This window comes from Lethenteron reissneri, chromosome 1 (assembly GCF_015708825.2).
Source record: "Lethenteron reissneri isolate LAM-NWPU_2019-01 chromosome 1, ASM1570882v1, whole genome shotgun sequence".
NCBI classification, from domain to species: Eukaryota; Metazoa; Chordata; class Hyperoartia; order Petromyzontiformes; family Petromyzontidae; genus Lethenteron; species Lethenteron reissneri.
This window is the reverse complement of record NC_083779.1, coordinates 7,244,447-7,268,831: the sequence shown is the minus strand read 5'-3', so window position 1 is coordinate 7,268,831 and position 24,385 is coordinate 7,244,447. Positions and strand designations below refer to the sequence as shown.

The following is a 24,385-nucleotide window of genomic DNA, read 5'->3' as shown; positions in this document are numbered from 1 at the left end:
GGCAAGGAAAACAAAAACAAGACGAGATGAGATCCGATCTGAATGCCGGCGAGTTCAGCTCGGCGAGGAATTTTAATCTGTGCTAACCGCCGCACTACCCCATGGGCACACACACTCGTACACACGCACACACATGCGCACACACACGCCGTCAGTGGCCGCCGCCACCACCACCACCACGCGCCGGTGCGAGACAGTGTACGGCGTTCGGAGAGCGACCGGTGAAACGTCGCAACTCTGTGCGGACTCCTCTCACGATCCATCGGATGGGCGTCGGGAGTTGCTCGAAGGAGAGCGCTCGCACTGCGCTAACGAACTCGGCGACGAGAGTTCGACTCCAGCTCATGGTCAACACGGCTTACGATGATCTAAACCGCTCCTGGGCCTGCCCTCAAACGAGCGCTTGGTGCGGTGTGTAAATATTGCCACGGGGGAGACGATGCCGACCGGGTGTGGTGTTGATCACCCGGCCCCCCTCGTGTGCCATGTCGGCTTTCACACATGTTGCCAACAAGGCTATACCGAGGATTTTTTGTCTCGTCATTTGTGCATATGTAAATGTATAATCGGTCAGAGCGGTATAATGTAAACCAATTGAATACGTTAGTGTAAACACGCATTGGTATGCTGCTGCTACTCTATTGTAACACTTTCCAACTAAGACCAAGAGTTTGAATGCATTGAGAAAAAAACTGGACCGTTTTGAGCAAAGTATTGCCCAGTAGAAAACCAAAGCAAAAAAACATTTAAAAGTATACTAAACTATTATTCATAATGTAGTAGTTAGTGTTAGTTTTCAGAGGGGGGCCCCACTTTCGACGAAAAGACATCATCAGTGCGAGGGCCGCCACACCGCCTACACAAGTGGTGTTTTCACATTTGTGTACTGTCGGGGGGGGGGGGGGGGGGTCACGTCATGGGCCTCACTAAAGGCCCCCAGGGGCCCGTTAGTGGTGGCCCCGGACCTCGCAAATGCAGAACACTGATGTAGCACACTCGGTATTCGCGCCACTCGTCGTTGAGCGCAGGGCGATCGTCACCAAGGAAAGGGGCGCGATGTCTCATGGTCACGGCCTCAGTCACATGACCTCACGGCCACCGCCTCACGGTCACGAGCTCTCGGTCACGGCCTCAAGGTCACGGCCTCAAGGTCACGGCCTCAAGGTCACGGCCTCAAGGTCACGGCCTCAAGGTCACAGTCACAGTCCGCAGCGGTTTCGGTAGGGGAGGGGGGCGAGATGAATCCGCGTGTAATCCCAGGAGTAAATTTTGCAGGCCCATTTTCAAATTGAGCAAACGCGGAGGCCGCGATGCCGGTACGCACCGGCATTGCGCAGCGCTGTAGGTGAGTGTCAGTGCGCTGTAGGTGAGTGTCAGTGCACCAAACCCACGGACTCAGGGTGTGAGGCATCTCGTGTCACCGCCGTTGTTTGATCTGGGAGGGCAGTATCGGCAGGAGCGCCAAAACCTCACGGCGCTCCACCTTCTAGACCCTCCTCACCCCCCCCCCCCCCCATAGGCCGATTTCCCGCCGATAAAAAGTTTGTCACAAGCGCAATAGCCATCAATAAACGAAAAGCCAACACTTGGTAATGCAGGAGGGTCGTGTGTTCGATCCCGACCCTGACGCCTGCTGTGTATTTGGAGTTTGCGTGTCTCTCTCTCCATCATTATCATCATCACGGTGGCTAGGAGATGTTAACTACCTCGCCTGGTCTACAGGTCGTGTGTTCGATCCCGACCCGGACGCCTGCTGCTGTATATTTGGAGTTTGCGTGTCTCTCTCTCATCATCATCACTGTGGCTCGGAGATGTTAACTACCTCGCCTGGTCTACAGGAGGTCGTGTGTTCGATCCCGACCCGGATGCCTGCTGCTGTATATTTGGAGTTTGCGTGTCTCTCTCTCATCATCATCACTGTGGCTCGGAGATGTTAACTACCTCGCCTGGTATACAGGAGGTCGTGTGTTCGATCCCGACCCTGACGCCTGCTGCTGTATATTTGGAGTTTGCGTGTCTGTCTCTCTCTCTCCGTGGTCATGTGGATTTTTCTCCGGGCCCTTCCGTTTTATCCCTCCACATTTTAAATCAACATCACCAAGGGTTTAGAGTAATGTGCCTGCTATATATGTCCACACGACGATAAGCCACTTCGTCGAGTCACCATTTGTGATCGCCAGGTTTATTCGGTAGCTGTACGGCCTTACCTGGTAAAAATAAAAAAATGCTGCTCCCCAATGCGTCTCTTACTTTTTTTCATTTTTAAAAACACGATTGCCGAGCGCGGGCCCAAAAAAAATGTCAAGCGGCCAGCATCGAACCGCGCCGTCGAAGACAAAACGAATTAACTTGCGCCGATACATTTTTTTTTTGGTCGGGTGGTGGAGGGCTTCACGTTTCTGACACGACTACGCCGAGACGACCTCACAACTAAAGAAATAAATTGTGAACCGTCACGTCGGTCGTGAAAAACTACGTACGAGATTAAGCGCTATCAAAGTGGTGGGGTAATAAGGGTTAATACTGATTTAAAGCTTTCGTGACTGCAGGGATTCATATTCTTGGTTCTTTCGGAAAAAGTCACGTAGAAGGGAAATAATAAAAAAATATGTATAAAACAATAAAAAATCTCACGAAGTTTCGACTGCAACACAAGCAATCATCATCAGGTGTGAAAATTTTCTTGCTGTGGATTTCACACCTGATGACGATTGCTCGTGTTGCAGTCGAAACGTCGTGAGAATTTATTTTATTTTATTATTTCCCTTCTAAGGGTTAACACGTTATTTGAAATGACCAAGGTTATTATTATTTCAAAAGCTTGGGGAAAGAAACGACGGGGCAGCATTACAAATGGGGAGCAAGTGTGGGGGTGAAACAGTGCAGACGGGGCTACATCCCAATAGCACGGTTGGCTACATGCAGTGCGAAAGAAGTTGACATGCATTCTGGTACTCACAGCTCACACTATCCGCGCCGCTCCCCTTGATATGAAGGTGAAGTGGCTGGTCACTGTCAACAAATGAACGATTTGCACAAAATTAAAACACAAACCTCAAGTTGAACCAATTAAACAGGCTTCATGGTCACACTTATGTCCGAGCAGATGATCAAGGTAAGGTAAAAGTGTAAAAACAACGAGCATACCCTTACCTTACCACAATACAATCACTCTACCCTACCTTTTACCCTTTAGCAGGTAAGGTAAAAAGCAACGAGCCTACCTCTTTTACCCTACCCTTTACCCTTACCCCTTGGCATGTCGACACCTTTACCCGGTAAAAAGGGTACAATTACCTTTCCTTGCCGAGGCCTAGGTCAAGGCTAGAGAGAGAGAGAGCCCAAACAGCAGCAGGTGTATTGCCGAGCGCACGTGTTCAGCCCATTTCATGCAACGGATGCTTTGTGCGTTTAGTTTGCTGTCCTTGCCCCCCCCCCCCCCGCACCTCCGATTAGCACGGTCGGCTAAGTACGGGGTGTGAAACAAGTGCAAGGAATATACAACAGGCGTGTTCAGAACTGCTCGTGGTGCACACGCACAAAGCAGCACTGAATTTCGATTTAAAGCTTCTTTCGTGACTGCAGGGATTCATCTTCTTGGTTCTTTCGGTAAAGTCAGGTAGAAGAAAAATAATAAAATAATAAAAATAAAACATAATAAAATAATTCTCACGACGTTTCGGCCACAACGCAAGCAGCCGTCCTCAGGTGAAGAACAGGTCTGTCGGGGAGACAGCGTCTGAATGTCTCCCCGACAGACCTGGTCTTCACCTGAGGACGGCTGCTTGCGTTGTGGTCGAAACGTCGTGAGAATTTTTTTATTATGTTTTATTTTTATTATTTTATTACTTCCCTTCTACGCGACTTTACCGAAAGAACCAAGAAAAAGCAGCACTGCTCCATGACTCCGCATGAGCAAAGCCATCCCCCTAACAGATGCCGCGTGTATCCTGCACCACCGATAAAAGAACCACGGCCCTCAGGAAAGGGGCATCAACCTCGTTTGTACGGCATTGTTCTTCATTAGCGCATGTTTAGCATTAGAACATCGTCTGTAAAATTCACACGCGATGAATTCTTACACGCGCAAGGTATAGCGTGAACAATGATCGATTTTTATTGATGATTCAATGTGAAGGACGCTGCTCATGTGGCGGTCAACAAAGCCTTCATTACAGAGGTCGCAAACGGGTTTTGATTCCTTACCCGTACCCGGCCGCACCAGGGTCGCAAACGGGTACCCGTACCCTACCCGATACCCGGCTACCCGTACCCGGCCGGGTATCGGGTAGGGTACAAGTATTGGGTACCCGATTGCGACCTCTGGGATGAAGCTATGTTGCAGGCGCGGGTGGGTTGATTCTAGGAACTTGAATTGTGTGAAGAAACAAGACGTTGGGAAATGAGTGACAAACGGTTACTCACCAGTGACTCACGGGCCTACCCGTACCCGGCCGCACCAGGGTCGCAAACGGGTACCCGTACCCAGCCAGGTACGGGTAGCCGGGTATCGGGTAGGGTACGGGTATCGGGTACCCGATTGCAACCTCTGCTTCATTATTGAAGACTCATGGGTAACACAACAGGTGACATAGCAGGTAACCAAGGCAAAGATCCCCCCCCCCGTATAGCCTTCACAAACTGTAGGGGCAAGTGCCGTTAAGCGAGCACCTACGAAGAGGGGTGGGGGCGGCCAGCACCACGATCAGCCGCCTTTGTCTCCCCAGTAGCGACGATATTTACTACACACCGCACTCACAATCCACACAAGCTCACACCGACGCTCTGTCGAACACGGGAAGAGAACTTACAACCGCCACACAGAAAGCCGCCAGATTCGGTAATCGAACCTGGGCCCTTCTTGCTGCAAGGAACAAGCGTTACCACGAAGCTCCCGTGCAGCCCTATGAGCAAGTTCATTATTAAGTAGCCAACTTACTCGGGAGAAGCCACTGCCTTTTCCTCCAGAGTCATATAGCGCCCTCTGGTTGACACCACTGTGCCCGTCTGCTTACTTATCTGCAAATACAAGAGACAAGTTTCGATTTAAAGCTTTCGTGACTGCAGGGATTCATCTTTTCTTGGTTCTTTCGGTAAAGTCACGTAGAAGGGAAATAATAAAATAATACAATTTTTTATTAAATTCTCACGACGTTTTGGCCACAACACAAGCAGCCGTTCCTCAGGTGAAGACAGAGTTGTGTGAAAGACAGCGCTCCAATGAACACTGCTAAGCTTGGCAGCGTATTTTACGCTGGGTGGGAGGAGAAGATCGCCTTGACAAAGGAGTTTACATATCAACAGAAGAATGTAGCATTGAATAAGCCGTGTTAATGTGAGAGAATTAGCAGGATGTTAAAGTCAAAAATAAGCATGTAACCATTTTATTATGTTGTATTTTTATTTTATTATTTCCCTTCTACGTGACTTTACATCATTGTCGTCGTTAGTACCTCATCCTGCACTTGCACGAGGGTGATCTTGTTGCGACTTGCGGCAGGGATGTCGTTGATGTCCAGGTTGACCTGCACCTTCTCATGGGACGACTTCGTCATTCCAGGAATAACCTGCTGCTCACACAAAGACAAAGATCCCCCGTATAGCCTTTAACAGACTGTTGGGGCAAGTGTCGTTCGGGAGCACACATGAAGGCTGGAACGGTACGAGGGGGTTGGTGGCCAGCACCACGCCCGACCGCCCTTGTTGTCTTTAGTGGGGATGTTTACACACCGCACCAGGTACTCATTTGAGGCTGAGTCGACCTAGGGAAGGCCCAGGAGCGGTTCAGATATTCGTCAATGGCGTTGGCCGTGAGCGGGAATCGAACCAGGGTCGCCGGGTTCGTAGCGCAGCGCTCTAACCGCTCCCCATGCGCACAAGCGCACACACGCCGTCAGTGGCCATCACTACACGCCAGAGGTCGCAACCGGGTACCCGATACCCTACCCGATACCCGGCTAACCGTACCCGACCGGGTACGGGTACCCGTTTGCGACCCTGGTGCGGCCGGGTACGGGTAGGCCGTGAGTCACTGGTGAGTCACCGTTTGTAACTCATTTCCCAACGTCTTGTCTCTTCTCACAATTCAAGTTCCTAGAATCAACCCACCCACGCCTGCAACATGGCTTCATCCCAGAGGTCGCAATCAGGTACCCGATACCCGTAGCCTACCCGTACCCGGCCGGGTACGGGTAGAGTACCCGTTTGCGACCCTGGTGCGGCTGGGTACGGGTAAGGAATCAAAACCCGTTTGCGACCTCTGCTACACGCTGGTGCGAGACATTGTGTTCTCCTATAATGTGGAAGTTGTGTTCCTGAAGACTAGCACGCGACCTAACCCAAAAGAAACCTGTATTACGGATAGTGGTCACAAAAGCCTACGTGTTGAAGTGGCCTGATTGATCGTGGGCTAAGAATGACGGTGACGATGATGACGACAAAGACGTTGTGGCTGGAGCCCGCACCGTGTCGTTGCCGGTCTTCACGTTCACGTTGGCGGGCGCCTTGAGCTTCCCCCGGGCCACCAGCATGTTGTTGATGCGCGCCGCAGCGGCGGCGGCGGCCTCCAGCGCACACGGGACCCGATCATCGCTGGTACCCGCCTCGTCCCACTTGCTCCGCCGCCTGCATCCCACCACCACGCACAACGCGGAGAGCCACCGTCAAAACATATTACACTACTATAAAGTCCATAACCAAGGGTTTTTTTGGGTTAGATGGCGGAAATATAAATGTGTCATTAAACTCGTCGCTGCCTGCCACAGACAATTCATAATCAGAGTATTTATTCATATAAAGCCCTTTTTCTCAGATGTCCAGTAGACGCGGGTCAGATTTTTTTTCCGTAATGGTTTGTCGCGTAAACAAGACGTGCCAATTAGTTACTGTCTTCTTGGTTCTTTCGGTAAAGTCACGTAGAAGGGAAATAATAAAATAATAAAAATAAAACATAATAAAATACAATTCTCACGACGTTTCGGCCACAACGCAAGCAGCCGTCCTCAGGTGAAGAACAGGTCTGTCGGAAAGACAGCGTCTGAATGAGCACCACCACGCTTGGCAGCGTATATTTAAGCTGGGTTTGCTTGGGATACGACGCGCTTGATCGAACTTGTATGGGTCGGGATGAGTCTCCGCATACACAATACTGTTACGGCTCTAACAAGCCGTAACAGTATTGTGTGGGATGACCAGACAATGTCACACTTCAGGAACATTCTTAGAAAGCAAAAACAAACTTCAGTGGACAGGTTTTTAGTAAAACTCAAACCTGGTGAGCCTCAACCAGGTCCAAGTCAAGAAAAAGACAGAAAAAAGAAAAACCCCAGAATTTCAGCTTCCTGAAGTTTTAATGGAAGGATATACGTAATTTTCGGTATAAGTCCTACCTTCTGGAACGAATTCACGACGTATACCGCGATACCACTAAATTATCAGAGCACGTTTATTTAGATGTTTTGCCACAAGTATGTGCGATGCCTTGCAATACGCGCGTCGATTTGGTGTTTGAACATCTTAACACCTCCTGGTTTATCGGCAAAAAGGGTGAAGCCTATTCTTATTCTTTCACCATTTTTATCCTTCCAAAAATTTCCCACAGATACAGGATATATTTTACTGGTAGGAACCACCTGGTTACACCAGCCCACAGGGGATTATTGTGTCCGTCCATCGTGCAGGGAGGGGCTGGGTGGGGAGGGAGGGGCTGGGTCGGGAGGGGCTGGCCACCCCGTGGTGCCCTTATAAAACTCAACGTTTAATCTACTCACGCCGGCTTGTGCCCGCCCTCACAGTCGGCCATATTTGCGGAATACACCACGCCGCCGTTGACCCTGGCCATTGACCGAGCAACCCAACGCTCCTACCAGCTCCCTCCGCAGGAATGTGTTTGCTTTTGTGACCAAAAAACTAGAAAGCCCCTTGGGTTGGATTCACCTTTCTGTGTGACGTTTTAACAGTCTCAAACTGTTCTAACATGGCTTTCCTCCCACAGATAAAACATTTTACAGCATAAGCACACACTGTAACTGGCATTAGCCAAGCAACATCTTGATGCTGAGAAGTAACCTTACAAATAACCCCATGGCAGTTACACAACTCGAAATAATCATTAGCGTTGTTGTGGAAAACAGTATACTGCTCCATATCCGTATCTTGAAATAAAAACATCTTACAACACATCATCCACGTGGCCGTCTGGGAGTGTATAATTTCGGCAGCATTGATTAGACACAAGCAACTATGGAGAAGTTACGACATTCAGTGTTTCGTCAGCAGTCTAATACATCAATGCTGGTGAACTGCTGATCTTACCTGGCATGGACCGTACCTTTGTGACAACGATACTAAATTATATTATCATACCTGTCAATCCTTATCAGTGCCTACCTTATCACAGACCAATTCAGACCTTATTGGTCACCCCGTGCGCCGTATGGACCTGAAAATTAAATTTTCCTGTACAAAAATACAGATAAAGCGTAGGGTTGACAGCTACGTATTACACATAACTCAAAACTATCATTACTGTCGCTGTGGAAAATATAAATGCGGATATGACACATCAATATCGAATCCCCACTTAAGACTTTGCAGGACCCTTTCGAAATAATTGAGGCTTTAAAGGCTTTCCTTGGTAGACACGTGTCATCATAGATTATGGTACACGTGTATTCTATTCTTGCGCCTGGCAATGTTGTCAGCAAGCTAAATGTGTACCCATCACTCACTTCTGATGTTATTCGTTCGTGGGTGTAGTTACATTACAACGTAACTACACAGTACAGGACATGTAGCTCTAACAGGCCCTGTTGTCAATCCACTGCTGGATAGGGGTCTCCCCCACGCCTCTGTGGGACCGTGGTGGCTTGATGGACCAGCATAGCCACTGGGGGGCTGCACTTTTACATAATCTAGATTGAAAACGAATTTATTTGGAACAACTTTTTGTGTTTAGTTTGTTGTCACACACCCCCCGCACGTCCGATTAGCGCAGTTGGTTATGTACGGTGCGAAAGAAGTTCAACGTACCCTCACAGAGACCCACAGCCTCACACAGGGACCCACAGCCTCACACAGGGACCCACAGCCTCACATAGAAACCCACAGACTCACACAGGGACCCACAGCCTCACACAGGGACCCACAGCCTCACACAGGGACCCACAGCCTCACACAGGGACCCACAGACTCACACAGAAACCCACAGACTCACACAGGGACCCACAGCCTCACACAGGGACCCACAGCCTCACACAGGGACCCACAGCCTCACACAGAAACCCACAGACTCACATAGAGACCCACAGCCCCACAGAGAAACCCACAGCCTCACAGAGACCCACAGACTCACACAGAGACCCACAGATTCACACAGGGACCCACAGCCTCACAGAGAGACCCACAGACTCACAAAGAGACCCACAGATTCACACAGGGACCCACAGCCTCACAGAGAGACCCACAGACTCACAGAGACCCACAGATTCACACAGGGACCCACAACCTCAGAGACCCACAGACTCACACAGAGACCCACAGACTTACACAGAGACCCACAGACTCACACAGAGACCCACAGACTCACACAGACGACCCACAGCCTCACAGAGACTCACACAGAGACCCACAACATCACACAGAGACCCACAGACACACACAGAGACCCATAGACTCACAGAGACTCATAGTTTGTTGCCCTTCCCCCGAACGTCCCATTACATACACACACACACACTCATGAATATAAGACAATAATAATGTAGAAATAATAATGTAGCTATTGAACATTTAAATCGTAAGATGTGGATACAACAACAGTGGAGAAGTAGGGGGGAGCTCATCACACAACACGGAACACTACACTACATACACAAACACACACACTCATGAATATAAGACAACAATAATGTAGAAATAATAAAAATGAAGCTATTGAACATTTAAACGCAAGGTATAGATACAACACGAGTTGAGAAGTCGGGGGTGAGATCGTCACAACACGGAACACTACACTACATAAACACACACACACTTATGAATATACGACAATAATAATGTAGAAAGAATAAGAATGTAGCTATTGAACATTTAAATCGTAAGCCGTGGTGGATACAACAGTTGAGAAGTAAGGGGAGCTCATCACACAACACGGAATACTACATACACAAACACACTCATGAATATAAGACAATAATAATGTAGAAAGAATAATAATGAAGCTATTGAACATTTAAATTGCAAGGTCGGGTGGATACAATACGAGTTGAGAAGTAGGGAGGAACTCATCACACAACACGGAACACTGCACTACATATACACACACTTATGAATATAAGACAATAAGAATGTAGAAAGAATAAAAATGTAGAAAGAAAAAAAAATTTAGCTATTGAGCATTTAAATCGCAAGACGTGGTGGATTCAATAACAGTTAAGAAGTAGGGGGGGGAGATCGTCACACAACACGGAACACTACACTACATACACAAACACACACACTCATGAATATAAGACAACAATAATGTAGAAAGAACATTTAAATCTTAAGATGTGGATACAACAACAACAGCAGTTCCGGGTGTAAAAGTGAAACTTAAAATGGCGAAGCCGTTGTCACCACCAACGACTTCTCGCACAAACTCCACTAAAACCTCCCCTCGCGTCTCTCTAAAATTACACAAACACATTCATTACACACATTTAATCGTCGCGTTACCACGCGCCAAATTACGACACGAAGGGAAAGATTAATTAAAAGAATAGCGACATCGGTGGGGGAGCCGAGGTAGGCGATTGATGGTGAGGAGAGGGGGGGGGAGGGTTGCAAGGCCGCGAAACCTCCGCGGAGACGGAGCGACGGAATCTCTTCGCGTTTTGCTTCTACGCCGGAGCCGAATAAGATCGTTAACAACACACACACAACACAAACACACACGCAACGTACGTGTGTTACACATCCATCCAGCAGCGAACGGACCACGACTAAATCACCTCAAAGCCTAAGGCCTACACGAGAGAAGCCTAAGGCCTACACGCTTGAAGCCTTCGGCCTTCCGCTTTCTCAACACAAATTCTCACCTCCTCGGCAAATGCTCACGACAACACAAACAAAACAAATCGAGCACGCAGGCTACTCACGCGGGTCTCAGCGAAGCCACCTCCGTGCTCATCTCCCTCACGCACGACGCGTCCAGAGTACAGAGGGCCGACTTCGTTCGCGCCCTTTGTCCGTCGGCCAAATATCCCTGTGGCCCAACGAGGCGTATGACGTCACGGCGGCGGCAAGGGCGGCAGTGACGTCATCGTGTTTGGTAGGGCGTGACGTCATGTATCCCGCACGCGAAGAAGCCGTTGAGGGCGGGTGCAAGACCCCCGCCAGGGAGACTGTGTGAGTCTGTGGGTGTGTCTGTGTGAGTCTGTGTGTGTCTGTGTGTGTGTCTGTGTGAGTCTGTGTGTGTCTGTGTGTGTGTCTGTGTGAGTCTGTGTGTGTGTCTGTGTGTGTGTCTGTGTGAGTCTGTGTGAGTCTGTGTGTGTCTGTGTGTGTGTCTGTGTGAGTCTGTGTGCGTCTGTGTGTGAGTCTGTGTGTGTGTCTGTGTGAGACTGTGTGTGTCTGTGTGAGTCTGTGTGTGTCTGTGGGTGTCTGTGTGAGTCTGTGTGTGTGTCTGTGTGAGACTGTGTGTGTCTGTGGGTGTGGTGAGTCTGTGGTGATGAGTCTGTGGGTGTGTGTGAGTCTGTGGGTGTGTGTGGTGAGTCTGTGAGTGTCTGTGTGTGAGTCTGTGTGTGAGTCTGTGTGTGTATGTGTGAGTCTGTGTGTGTGTCTGTGTGTGTGTCTGTGTGGGTGTCTGTGTGTGAGTCTGTGTCTGTGTGGGTGTCTGTGTGTGAGTCTGTGTGTCTGTGTGAGTCTTTGTGGGTGTCTGTGGGTGTCTGTGTGAGTCTGTGGGTGTCTGTGGGTGTCTGTGTGAGTCTGTTGGTGTCTGTGTGAGTCTGTGAGTGTCTGTCTGTGTGTCTGTGTGAGTCTGTGGGTGTCTGTGTGGGTCTGTGAGTGTATGTGGGTGTCTGTGGGTGTCTGTGTGAGTCTGTGGGTGTCTGTGTGAGTCTGTGTGAGTCTGTGAGTGTCTGTATGACGTCACAAAGCTCTGCCTCCACAAAGCCATATTTCCATTTTGAAAATAAAACATGCTTCAAATTGCTTTAAACTCTATTTATACTGGAGGAATCTGATAATCTCCAAAGCTCTTTTCCCACCACATGTCCAGTAGGGGCACGCACGGGTTCAGAACGTTTCAACAAAAAAAAAAACACGTCAGGAGTGCAAAGTATACGAAATGTAAACAAAAAACTTTAGAAATATATATATCGTGTACGGAACCAAATACAATGTTAATATTTCTTTTAAATCTCACCAGGTAATACCCACTGAGCTATTCGCTTCTTTCTTCAAAATCGAGAGGATGCTAATGGTTCTGTACCTGTTCTATCAGTTTGCTTTATTTTTGGAACAGAAGAATGATCGATGCATCAATCTTTGAAGATCAGCATTTCAAATGTTCGTACGATAATATTCTAAAAGCTAAAAAAATATAGTTTTTATTTTTTACCAAGTAAGACCCACTGAGCTATACAGCAGGAATTATTCTTTGGTTTTTTCGGTAAAGTCACGTCTAAAGATAAAATAATAAATTAAATAATAGCATACGACGTTTTGATTGCAACACAAGCAATCACACTTAAATTCTAACTTAGCAATCTTTGAAATACGTAATCGACCAGGCCATGCGTTAATTGTGTGTTGACCGACTCTCTGTGTCGTTTTACATAACATTTCGATACTTTGCTAGGTTATTTAATTTAGTGTGTTCTGTCTCCCTCTAAGCCTGCTTACCTTACTCCCCTCCCTTCGTACTCATTGACATGTAAATGTTTTCCCTACCCCCTCCCTCTCTCTGCCTCCGCCCCCCTCTGTCTATTTAAGGCCACCCCCACAGAGACGATCACCTCTCTCTGTACCTGGGTTGCTCTCTCTCTATGTATCTTGGTGATATCTGTCTGCTTATATGTCTGTCTGTAGTTTTCTGGTTAGATTCTATGTCGCTATTTCATTATACCTGATGATCGTCGTATGCTATTATTTAATTTATTATTTTATCTTTATACGTGACTTTACCGAAAAAAAACCGAAGAATAACTCTAAAAGCATGTTTCTAAATTTGGAGGGGAAAACCGGAGGACCCGGAAAAAAAAGCCACGCGACCACGGGGAGCGAGAACACACGCAAACTCCAAATATACAGACGTCAGGGTCGGGATCGAACCCACTGCTGTGCACGAATAACCTTAAAAAAATATATATATCGTGTACGGAACCAAATACAATGTTACTATTTCTTTTAAATCTTACCAGGTAATACCCACTGAGCTATTAGCTTCTTTCTTCAAAATCGACTTGGCCACAAATGATAGCTCAACAAAGTGGCTTGTCACGTGTAAATGTCTCGCAGCAGCAAAACAATGGAAGTTTTTTTGGCCTTTAAAAGCACGTGGACTTTAAAAGGTACAGTACAGTCGATGATCGGCGACGTTTTGGGCAATGGTCCCTTCTTCGTAGCACTTGAGAGAGGCGAGCGAGTAGCATTCGCATGGTTGGCTACGTACGGCACGAAAGAAGTTCAACACGCATGTGTAGTGACTGACTCAGAGACTCATCTTCTTGGTTCCTTCGGTAAAGTCACGTAGAAGGGAAGTAATAAAGAAATAAAAATAAAACATAATAAAATAATTCTCACGACGTTTCGGCCACAACGCAAGCAGCCTGAGGACGGCTGATTGCGTTGTGGCCGAAACGTCGTGAGAATTATTTTATTATGTTTTATTTGTATTATTTCATTACTTCCCTTCTACGTGACTTTACCGAAGGAACCAAGAAGATGAATCCCTGCAGTCACGAAAGCTTTAAATCGAAATTTGACTCAGAGACGCTAAGAGTAGGAGGCACTGATTATCACTGGTCAACACACTTTTTCTGGCATAAGGTATTCCAACGGTTTTAAGGTAATTTTGGGGTGCTGATTCCAAATCTGGCATCAGTTTTTGTCCATCACGTCAGGGTTTTGAGATATCAAATATTGCATTTTCAATAATAACTGCAGAAGAAAAATAGTAAATAAATGTGAATATCTAAAATGATATTATAAACACACTATCCTAAAAATAGAGCACCATATTTTAACACTAAAGTAGTCACTGACCCGCAACAACTTGCAATCATAAGTGACAGAGTTAATTTCGGGTAAAATCAATGATGATGATGAGAAAGAGACACGCATACTCAAAATATACAACTGGCATCAGGGTCGGGATCGAACCCACGACCTCCTGTGTACCAGGCGAGGTAGTTAACATCTCATCAGGGTCGGGATCGAACCCACGACCTCCTGTGTACCAGGCGAGGTAGTTAACATCTCATCAGGGTCGGGATCGAACCCACGACCTCCTGTGTACCAGGCGAGGTAGTTAACATCTCATCAGGGTCGGGATCGAACCCACGACCTCCTGTGTACCAGGCGAGGTAGTTAACATCTCATCAGGGTCGGGATCGAACCCACGACCTCCTGTGTCCCAGGCGAGGTAGTTAACATCTCCTAGCCACCGCGGCCCCTTAATGGTCTCATTCAAGCTCTCAACACTCACGGAAAGGCATACTTGGCAGTGGTAATCAAATCTTTATTGACCTGCGAGTGTCTGCGCGTGTGCCGGGACCGTACAAACATACCGAGTGAGGCACAAGTGCTCCCACCACCAATCCACGCCAAACACGGCGCGTCCTGCCAGCCGCGCCAACACCACCCGCCGGGGCCGCCAACTGAAGAATCCGACGAAGATGACGACGACGACGACCGAAGGTGACGATGGCGATTGCCTGTGACGGTGGCTGTGGCGCACGATGTCGGGGATTCATTTTTCTACGATTACGGCGATGCTGGTGGCGGCTACGATGATGTTGTCGACGATGACGACGACGATGACCATGATGATGACCATGATGACGATGATGACGATGATGACCACTCATCCGGTCTGTCTACTGGGAAGCTGCACGGGACGTGCGTATACGCGACTGACGGAGAAAGTGCTGACAATGAAGCCACTGCCAGCACTTTTCAGTTTCTCATTGGGTCTCCATGTGAGTCTGCGGGTGTCTGTGTGAATCTGTGGGTGTCTGTGCGAGTCTGTGGGTGTCTGTGCGAGTCTGTGGGTGTCTCTGTGAGTCTGTGGGTGTCTGTGCAAGTCTGTGGGTGTCTGTGCGAGTCTGTGGGTCTCTATGTGAGTCTGTGGGTGTCTGTGCAAGTCTGTGGGTGTCTGTGTGAGTCTGTGGGTGTCTGTCAGAGTCTGTGGGTGTCTGTGCGTGTCTATGTGAGTCTGTGGGTGTCTGTGTGAGTCTGTAGGTGTCTGTGTGAGTCTGTGGGTGTCTGTGGGTGTCTGTGTGAGTCTGTGTGAGTCTGTGGGTGTCTGTGTGAGTCTGTGGGTGTCTGTGCGAGTCTGTGGGTGTCTCTGTGAGTCTGTGGGTGTCTGTGCGAGTCTGTGGGTCTCTATGTGAGTCTGTGTGAGTCTGTGTGTGAGTCTGTGGGTGTCTGTGTGAGTCTGTGTGTGAGTCTGTGGGTATCTGTGTGAGTGTCTGTGTGAGTCTGTGCGAGTCTGTGGGTGTCTGTGTGTGTCTGTGTGAGTCTGTGTGTGTCTGTGTGAATCTGTGTGAGTCTGTGCGTGTCTGTGTGAGTCTGTGCGAGTCTGCGAGTGTCTCTGTTACCCCCGAAATCTCTGCCCGAAGACGCCACTACACTGCCAACGTAACAACAGCAAAATGATCAAGGGTGAACGGGCGGGAAAAGTGGCGAGCGACATTCGGCGGGTCACCCCGGCGACGGCACAAGCAGCGCCAGCGGCACCAGCCGCACCACGCCCCCGGGGCAATCTGCCTCTCTTCACTTTGTCTCCAGCAGCGCGGTCATCTCCGGCACAACCTAAACAACAACAACAACAACACAACAACAACAACAGCAGCCGCTGTTTACCATTCACCTGCACAAAGACAAAGATCCTGCCCACCGCCCCCCGCCCCCGCCCCCCGTATAGTCTTGAACAGATAAAACTGTAGTAGTAGGTTTTTACCCTTTTAAACTGGTACAAAACTGACACCTTTATTCAAGGCATCATGTTTGCAATGACCACAACACAAGTAGTCAAAAAAGCAAACAAAAAGAAACAACTCTGATAATGATGATGATATGCACTGTCCTTGAAGTTGATTGGTCCACACCCGAGACAGCTTTCTTTAGAGCCTAGTCCCCATTGGTGTTGGACCAGATGACACCAGAAGGCTTACAACTCAAACACAGTGCAATATCAGAGTATTGAGAGCTCGGGGTGAGCATTTACACTATGAGATCTCTTTTACCAGTGGCAAAATATAGTAATAGGTTTTTACCCTTTTAAACTGGTACAAAACTGACACCTTTATTCAAGGCATCATGTTTGCAATGACCACAACACAAATAGTCAAAAAAGCAAACAAAAAGAAGCAACTCTGATAATGATCATGTTTGCTTTTTTGACTACTTGTGTTGTGGTCATTGCAAACATGATGCCTTGAATAAAGGTGTCAGTTTTGTACCAGTTTAAAAGGGTAAAAACCAGATAAAACTGGTCAACACAATTTTTCTGGCATAAGGTATTCCAACGGTTTTAAGGTAATTTTGGGGTGCTGATTCCAAATCTGGCATCAGTTTTTGTCTATCACATCAGGTTTTTTTGAGATATCAAACATTGCATCTTCAATAAAAACTGCAGAAGAAAAATATTAAATAAATGTGGACATCTACATAAAATTATATTATAAACACACTATCCTAAAAATACAGCACCACATTTTAACACCAAAGCAAGTCACTGACTCGCAACAACTTGCAATCATAAGTGACAGAGTTAATGTCGGGTAAAATCAATGACAATGGGGTATGCCGATAGCATAAAAACGAGACGTGACAGAGCAAATCTGAGATCAGATTTGGAATCAGCACCCTGAAATTAGTCTAAAACAGCTGCAAAAGTCCAGGCCAGAAAAAAAAATCTGTTTTTTTGTTGTTGACCAGTGTAATTGGGGCAAGTGCTGTTAGCGAGTAGCACCGATGAAGGCCGGCACTGTGGCACACAAGGTGGCAGGGGTGGCCAGCACCACGCCCGGCCGCCTTTGTCTCCCCTGAGTGTGTAAACATCGCCACGAGGTGCTCATGTGATGCGGAGTCTAACTATAGCGGAGGGGGCCTGAGGACCGGCTCCCGTAATCGTCGCCGGTGTTTTGGCCGTGAGTGGGAATCGATTTTGGGTCGCCGGGTTCGTAGCGCAGCACGCTAATCGTTCCCCGACATCCAACCTACGTGGTACGTTCACTCCTCCGCACTGCGGATACAAAACCGCTCTGCTTATTTCATCTATGGATCTGTGTGCGAGTTTATGGATCTCTATGTGAGTCTATGGGTCTCTATGTGTGTCCATGGATGTCTACGTGAGTCTATGGGTCTCTGTGTGAGTCTATGGGTCTAAGTGTGAGTCTATGGGTCTCTGTGTGAGTCTATGGGTCTCTACGTGAGTCTATGGGTCTCTGTGTGAGTCTATGGCTCTCTGTGTAAGTCTATGGGTCTCTGTGTGAGTCTATGGGTCTAAGTGTGAGTCTATGGGTCTCTGTGTGAGTCTATGGGTCTCTGTGTGTATCTATGGATCTCTACGTGAGTCTATGGGTCTCTGTGTGAGTCTATGGGTCTCTGTGTGAGTCTATGGATCTCTATGTGTGTCCATGGATGTCTACGTGAGTCTATGGGTCTCTACGTGAGTCTATGGGTCTCTATGTGTGTCCATGGATGTCTACGTGTGTCTATGGGTCTCTATGTGAGTCTATGGGTCTCTATGTGTGTCCATGTTTGTCTACGTGAGTTCATGGTGAATGAGGGGCGAGGGGCGGCTGACTGAGCAGGTCACCTTGAAGAGGTCGGCCACGATACCAAAGTCGGCCACCTGGAAAATCGGCGCCTCTGGGTCTTTGTTGATGGCAACGATGGTCTGCACACGGACACAAGACCAAGCCGAAGATCCACCGTGTACGCGCGTTGATCTTCTACCGCACCGCACGTAGCCAGCCGTGCTCATAGAAGTGTGCCGGGGGACGGGCAACGCAACTAAACTGCGAAAAATTGTTGGAAAATGAATTTGTTTTAGAACCAGATTTAAAAGCGTGTAGTGACATAAGGGGGAGGGGCTGCTGGGGGCTCTGGGACCCTAGGCAACCCAGACGCTTAAGCCCCTTGGCGCAATCAACGGGGGGGGGGGGGGGGCTGTGTGTGCTCTGTGGGATATCTGGGGGCGGACACAACCCCACCCCTCGTTGGGGACGAGGCATAAAAGGGCAGCTCCCTGGCCGATCAGGGCCAGTCGTAGCTCAAGACCCAAGACCCAAGACCAGCCATCTGAGGATCCTGGGACGCTGTGAGGGCCAGTGGTGGGACTCTGGAACTCCCGGCTCTACGTCCTTGTGAGGGCGAGTTCCGAGGAAGCCAGAGTAGTGTATCTAGGCTGTGTACCTAGGCTGTGTACCTAAGCTGTGTACCTAGGCTGTGTACCTAGGCTGTGTATCTAGGCTGTGTACCTAGGCTGTGTATCTAGGCTGTGTACCTAGGCTGTGTACCTAGGCTGTGTACCTAGGCTGTGTACCTAGGCTGTGTACCTGGGCTGTGTACCTAGGCTGTGTCGCTAGGCTGTGTACCTAGGCTGTGTACCTGGGCTGTGTACCTAGTCCGTGTATCTAGGCTGTGTACCTAGGCTGTGTACCTAGGCTGTGTACCTAGGCTGTGTATCTAGGCTGTGTACCTAGGCTGTAACAGAGTATCAGGACTGTTGGAGTGTTGGATTGTAATAAAGAAGTTACCTCTACAAGTGTCTCCGGAACCCATTACAAGCGCATAGCACCAGCGGCTTCCTAGCATTGGGAAGAAGAGCGTTCCAGACGGCCGCAGAAGCGCGTCCGAAAGCGCGCGATGCGGTGAGCGTCTTTATTCGACGGCGAGCTGGTGTAGCCTTTAACGGACTGCTGGGGAAAGTGCTGTTGACTAGCACCTGTGAATGCAGCAACGGCACACTTAGGGGGCAGGTGGCCAAACACCAGGCCCAGCCACCTTTGTCTCCCCAGTGCTGATGTTTTGTTTGCACACCACCCCAGCGACTCATTTAAGGCTGAATCGAGCTCGGGTCGCCGGGTTCATAGCTCAGTTCGTTCAACCACTGCGCCACCCAATGGCAGAGCCAGGCTTTTCAGGTAGAGGTGGGCAAGCCCTCCAGCGATGAAAAATGATAGAGGAGTTGTTAGTAAGTAAGGAGTTGTTAGTGAGTAAGGAGTTGTCCCTTGCTGTTTATTCGACGCGTGTGCGGCGATGGCGCAGCCGTCGATCGAGGGTCGAGTTCGAACCGCGTTGTGTGATCGGCATCGCGCTCGCTGAAGGTGAATGCCTTCAGGGAAGTCGTGTACTGTATACGCAACTGCGCACTATTCTGTGAGTCACGTATAACTGCTTTGTCGTTACTTACTGCCAATTATGGACTCAGACTATTTTTATTATCTTATTTTTATTGTTTACAAACAGGTTTTTTTTTGGGTTAGACCTGTATTATGGTTGCGAAAGTCTACGCGTTAAACCCAATAACTATTCTTGATTCAAAGCTTTCGTGACTGCAGCAATCCATACTCTTTGGTTCTTTCGGTAAAGTCCACGTGGGTAGAAAAAAAAAATGAATCACGACGTTTCGGGCTCAACACAAGCGTCCGTCATCAGGTGAGAAAGCGTCGTCTGCTGCTGATCTGCCAATAATGATTGTTGTTACTCCGCTTAGTTTTGTCAGGAAAGGCCTCGCTGGAGCCGCTAATTTCCTATTTGAGTAGCGCCCTGCCGAATGTCACCCACTCGGGAGGGGTCGTGTTGCTGGTGGGTGGAATTTCATGATTTTCCTTTCGAGTAATGCTGATGTTTCGATTTAAAGCTTTCGTGACTGCAGGGATTCATCTTCTTGGTTTTTTCGGTAAAGTTGTTTGGCCAATAGCGGGCACGATGCCTGGGGTTGGTTTGTTTTTTACACGCTTTTATTGAACTCATTCTGACTGTTGTTGTTGTATCCTCAAATCTAGTAACTCAATTTTAACCCACTTCCCAAAGTGGTATCGATTGCATGCAAACTTGGTATACTTCTGTCATACTGATGACAATACCATATTCTATCATAATTTTTTTTTTAAACATTCGTTTTTTACATGTTATGTTTCGACTTGGCTCTAATTGTCCACGCTCATCTGACGTTGGCTGTAATTGCTCACGGTTCCTTACATTATGGCAAAACTTCGGGGCCACTTCCTGGAGTCGTGGAGTTGTGCCATTATTAGTACATTCATAAAAGCGTGTTTAAAAAATAAAGTTTTTTAAAAATATTACTTATTTTTGTTTAAGTCAGGGGAGGAATCCAGAGGGCTCAGAGAAAAACCCACGCACAGTAGGCGGAGAACATCCAAACTCCTCCTCACGCAAAGGAACCCGAGTTGGTCGCGAGCGTCACCGCCCTGCCACATACAAACGAATGCGAGTTGTTGTTTGTTGTTGTTGTTTGTTGTTGTTGTTACCTTACTGTCCTTCATTCCTGCCAAGTGCTGGATAGCGCCAGAGATGCCCACCGCGATGTACAGCTCCTACACACGGCGGGGACACGGTGGGGACACGGTGTGAGACTCCTCAGCCTTTCCCGTCTCGCGTGCTCTCAAGGAGGGCCATTGCCCGAAACGTCACCTGTTATGTGTTTCCTTAAACGCCACGTGTGGCGTTATTCTTTCATCCCAAAGCCCGTGGTTGATCGCCACTTCACGAAACTTTTTTCTTCTATCTTACCAGGTAAGGCCCACCAAGCTGCACGGCTCTTTGTCAGTTGCGATGTAGCCACGAATGACATCTCAACGAAGTGGTGGGGGGAGTGGGTGGAGTGGTGGGGGGGGTGGGTGGAGTGGTGGGGGGGGTGGGTGGAGTGGTGGGTGGAGTGGTGGGGGGGTGGGTGGAGTGGTGGGTGGGTGGAGTGGTGGGGGGGTGGGTGGAGTGGTGGGGGGGGTGGGTGGTGGGGGGGGTGGGTGGTGGGGGGGGTGGGTGGGTGGAGTGGTGAGTGGAATGGTGGGTGGAGTGGTGGGTGTGTGGGTGGAGTGGTGGGTGTGTGGAATGGTGGGTGGGTGGAGTGGTGGGTGGAGTGGTGGGTGGAGTGGTGGGTGGGTGGAGTGGTGGGTGGGGGGGTGGAGTGGTGGGGGGGTGGGTGGAGTGGTGGGGTGGTGGGTGGAGTGGTGGGGTGGGTGGGTGGAATGGTGGGGGGGGTGGGTGGAGTGGTGGGGGGGTGGAGTGGTGGGTGGGTGGAGTGGTGGGTGGAGTGGTGGGTGGAGTGGTGGGTGGGTGGGTGGAGTTGTGGAGTGGTGGGGTGGGTGGGTGGAGTGGTGGGGGGGTGGGTGGGTGGGTGGAGTGGTGGGTGGGTGGAGTGGTGGGTAGGGTGGGTGGAGTGGTGGGTGGGTGGAGTGGTGTGTGTGTGGGTGGAGTGGTGGGTGGAGTGGTGGGTGGGTGGAGTGGTGGGGGGGTGGGTGGGTGGAGTGGTGGGGGGGTGGGTGGGTGGGTGGAGTGGTGGGTGGGTGGAGTGGTGGGTAGTGGTGGGTGGAGTGGTGGGTGGGTGGAGTGGTGGGTGGGTGGAGTGGTGGGTGGAGTGGTGGGTGGAGTGGTGGGTGTGTGGGTGGGTGGAGTGGTGAGTGTGTGCGTGGAGTGGTGGGTGGAGTGGTGGGTGGAGTGGTGGGGGGTGTCTCTGCCCGCCCGTGTGCGGCAGAGGCGACGAGATGACGGGCCGGAGCGGGGCGACTCACCGGGGCGACCATCTTGCCCGTCTGGCCGACCTGCAAGTCGTTGGGCACAAAGCCAGCGTCCACGGCGGCGCGCGACGCTCCCACTGTGCCACGAGGGGGGGGGAGGGGAGGGGGGAGGAGGGGGGGGGGGGGGAGGGGAGGAGGGGGGGAGGAGGGGGGGGGGGAGGAGGTGGTCAGAGCGAGGGTGGCGGACGCTGGGACGGTTTCAATGTTCTCGGCAGCGGGTCGCAAACCGGTTGTTGGTTTGTTATTTTTGGGGGGGGGGGGGGGATCTTTTGCCAGAACGATTTGATCAGATTTTGTCATAAAAACGCGCAGCCTCCAGCGCCACCTAGAGCACGTGGCTTCACAGTGCACACACACACGCACACACACGTGTTCTGTGCCTCCGTGTAGCCCCGTCACCCCGTGACCTCGTCACCCTGTGACCCCGTCCCCCCGTGACCCCGTCACCCTGTGACCTCGTCACTCTGTGACCCCGTCCCCCTGTGACCCCGTCACCCCGTTACCCCGTCACCCCGTGACCCCGTCCCCCGTGACCCGTGACCCCGTCCCCCAGTGACCCCATCCCCCCGTGACCCCATCACTCCGTGACCCCGTCCCCCCGTAACCCCGTCCCCCTGTGACCCCGTCACCCCGTGACCCCGTCACTCGGTGACCCCGTCACCCCGTCACCCTGTGACCCCGTGTAGCCAAGTCCGCCGTACCGGCGGCGTGCATCTTGTCCGCCAGGTCGTACAGCAGCTTGAAGTTCTCGCCGTTCTTGAGCCCGCGGCCTGCGCGCGGCGTCGAGTTGTGGGGGGTAAACCGGGGGGGGGGGGATGGGGTGGGGGGGTGGGGGGATGGGGTGGGGGGTGGAGGAGGGGGCAATAGAGGGACAAAGGGAGAGGGAGGCAGTTGGGTCGAGGTTGTGTCGGTGGGGGTCGGTCGTCGTAGGAGGTTTCGAAATCACAAAGACGCTTTGAAAGCGTGAGAACGACACGACTTGAAAACCCAACACGGCCGTTGCCGCCCACCCCCCCCCCCCCCCCCGATCGAGCCAGAGTGACGATCTCTCGCGAGGCCGCTCGGCAAAACGCAGCGGCGGGAAAATAAAAAAAACACTTTACCGGCGTCGGCTCGGCTGTCAGAATCAAAATCGGAAGATGAATTTACACCGGAGGAGGAATCCGATGACGAATGTCAGAAACGACCCGGCTATAGGGCTACGGGCGAGCGGCGACCCCCCCACCCCCACCCCCACCACCCCCGTACCTCCGGAGATGACCACCTTGGCGCTGGTGAGCTCCGGCCGGTCGCTCTTGGTCAGGCTCTGCTCCAGCCACTGCGACACTCCGGCGGCCGTCGGCGCGGAGGCCGCTGCCTCCTCCGTGGCCGATCCGCCCTGGGCCTCCGCCGCCTCGAACGCCGTGCCGCGGAAGGTCAGCACCTTGACTTTGTCCTTCGACTTGATGGTGCAGAGGGCGTTGCCTGCCGCGTGGGGTTGCAGGGGATCGGGGGGGGAGGGACATAGAAGCGGTGTGGCTCAACTCTTGGCGGCCGCGACCCCCCGCCCTCGCGGTAACAAGGTGGAGGTTGGGGTCAGTCGGTGGGTCATCGTCGCCATCTCCCCAGCTTGCCAGGTGGGCTAAAGCAGTGAACTATCTTCTTGGTTCTTTCGGTAAAGTCACGTAGAAGGGAAGTAATACAATAATAAAAATAAAACATAATGAAATAATTCTCACGACGTTTCGGCCACAACGCAAGCAGCCGTCCTCAGGTGAAGAACATGTCTGTCGATAAGACAGAGTCTAAATGACACTTTTTTTACTGATTGGCCGTGTCGGGTGGTGGAGGGTTACGACACATTTATAAATAACGCGATCTAAACCCAAAAACGTTGATTATGAATAATATTGGTCGCGAAAGCCTGCTACGTGTTAAATTGCCAGGGGGGTATTGGCGGTGGTACAGCGGGTGGGTTAATTTCCATCCGTGTTCCATCTGTACAGGGATTCAGTGCTATCCCCTGCCCCCCCCCCTCTACTCCTACGCGTTGGTTTTCTCTGGGCTCTGCGGTTTCCTCCGCGCGTCTTTACACACTCAAGAATGCAGTGACTGTTGCAGAATATTGGTTTTATTTGACCAGGTCAGGCCCCACTGAGCGATACGGCTCTTTTTTCAGAAGCGACCTGGCCATGACAAATGATAGCTCAACGCCCGATGATGCTGGGTGGAATTAACAGCTAAACGTCGCACTTAAACATTGTAATGTTGTGCTTTCACCAGAGGTCGCAAACGGGTTTTGATTCCTTACCCGTACCGTACCCGGCCGCACCAGGGTCGCAAACGCGTACCCGTACCTGTACCCTACCCGATACCCGGCTACCCGTACCCGGCCGGGTATCGGGTAGGGTACGGGTATCGGGTACCCGATTGCG

At 50.4% G+C, this 24,385-nt stretch overlaps 2 protein-coding genes across 9 annotated transcripts in view; both read right to left on the bottom strand.

Annotated features, from left to right (window-relative positions):
• LOC133348386 (KH homology domain-containing protein 4-like) overlaps positions 1-11,273 on the bottom strand; it is a 31,475-nt gene extending 20,202 nt beyond the window's left edge. For 7 of the 8 annotated variants that reach the window (XR_009755818.1, XR_009755822.1, XR_009755824.1 and 4 more), the window contains exons 1-5: positions 11,139-11,273; positions 6,465-6,624; positions 5,454-5,570; positions 4,940-5,019; positions 2,960-3,012 (exon numbers count right to left, since the gene is read on the bottom strand). Coding sequence is in view for 5 of the 8 variants with exons in the window: in XM_061561195.1 (XP_061417179.1) it covers positions 2,960-3,012; positions 4,940-5,019; positions 5,454-5,570; positions 6,465-6,624; positions 11,139-11,170 (442 nt within the window). In the remaining 3 variants the exon portion in view is untranslated. The remainder of the gene's footprint in view (positions 1-2,959; positions 3,013-4,939; positions 5,020-5,453; positions 5,571-6,464; positions 6,625-11,138) is intronic. The other variant, XM_061561427.1, reaches the window with a different exon arrangement.
• A 3,429-nt stretch (positions 11,274-14,702) lies between these two features.
• Positions 14,703-24,385, bottom strand: part of ETFA (electron transfer flavoprotein subunit alpha) — a 22,926-nt gene continuing 13,243 nt past the window's right edge. Inside the window, 6 exon segments of the mRNA XM_061549601.1 lie at positions 14,703-16,014; positions 18,026-18,106; positions 20,706-20,771; positions 21,966-22,048; positions 22,673-22,741; positions 23,220-23,489. Coding sequence (XP_061405585.1) covers positions 15,976-16,014; positions 18,026-18,106; positions 20,706-20,771; positions 21,966-22,048; positions 22,673-22,741; positions 23,220-23,489 — 608 coding nt within the window. The 3' untranslated portion in view covers positions 14,703-15,975.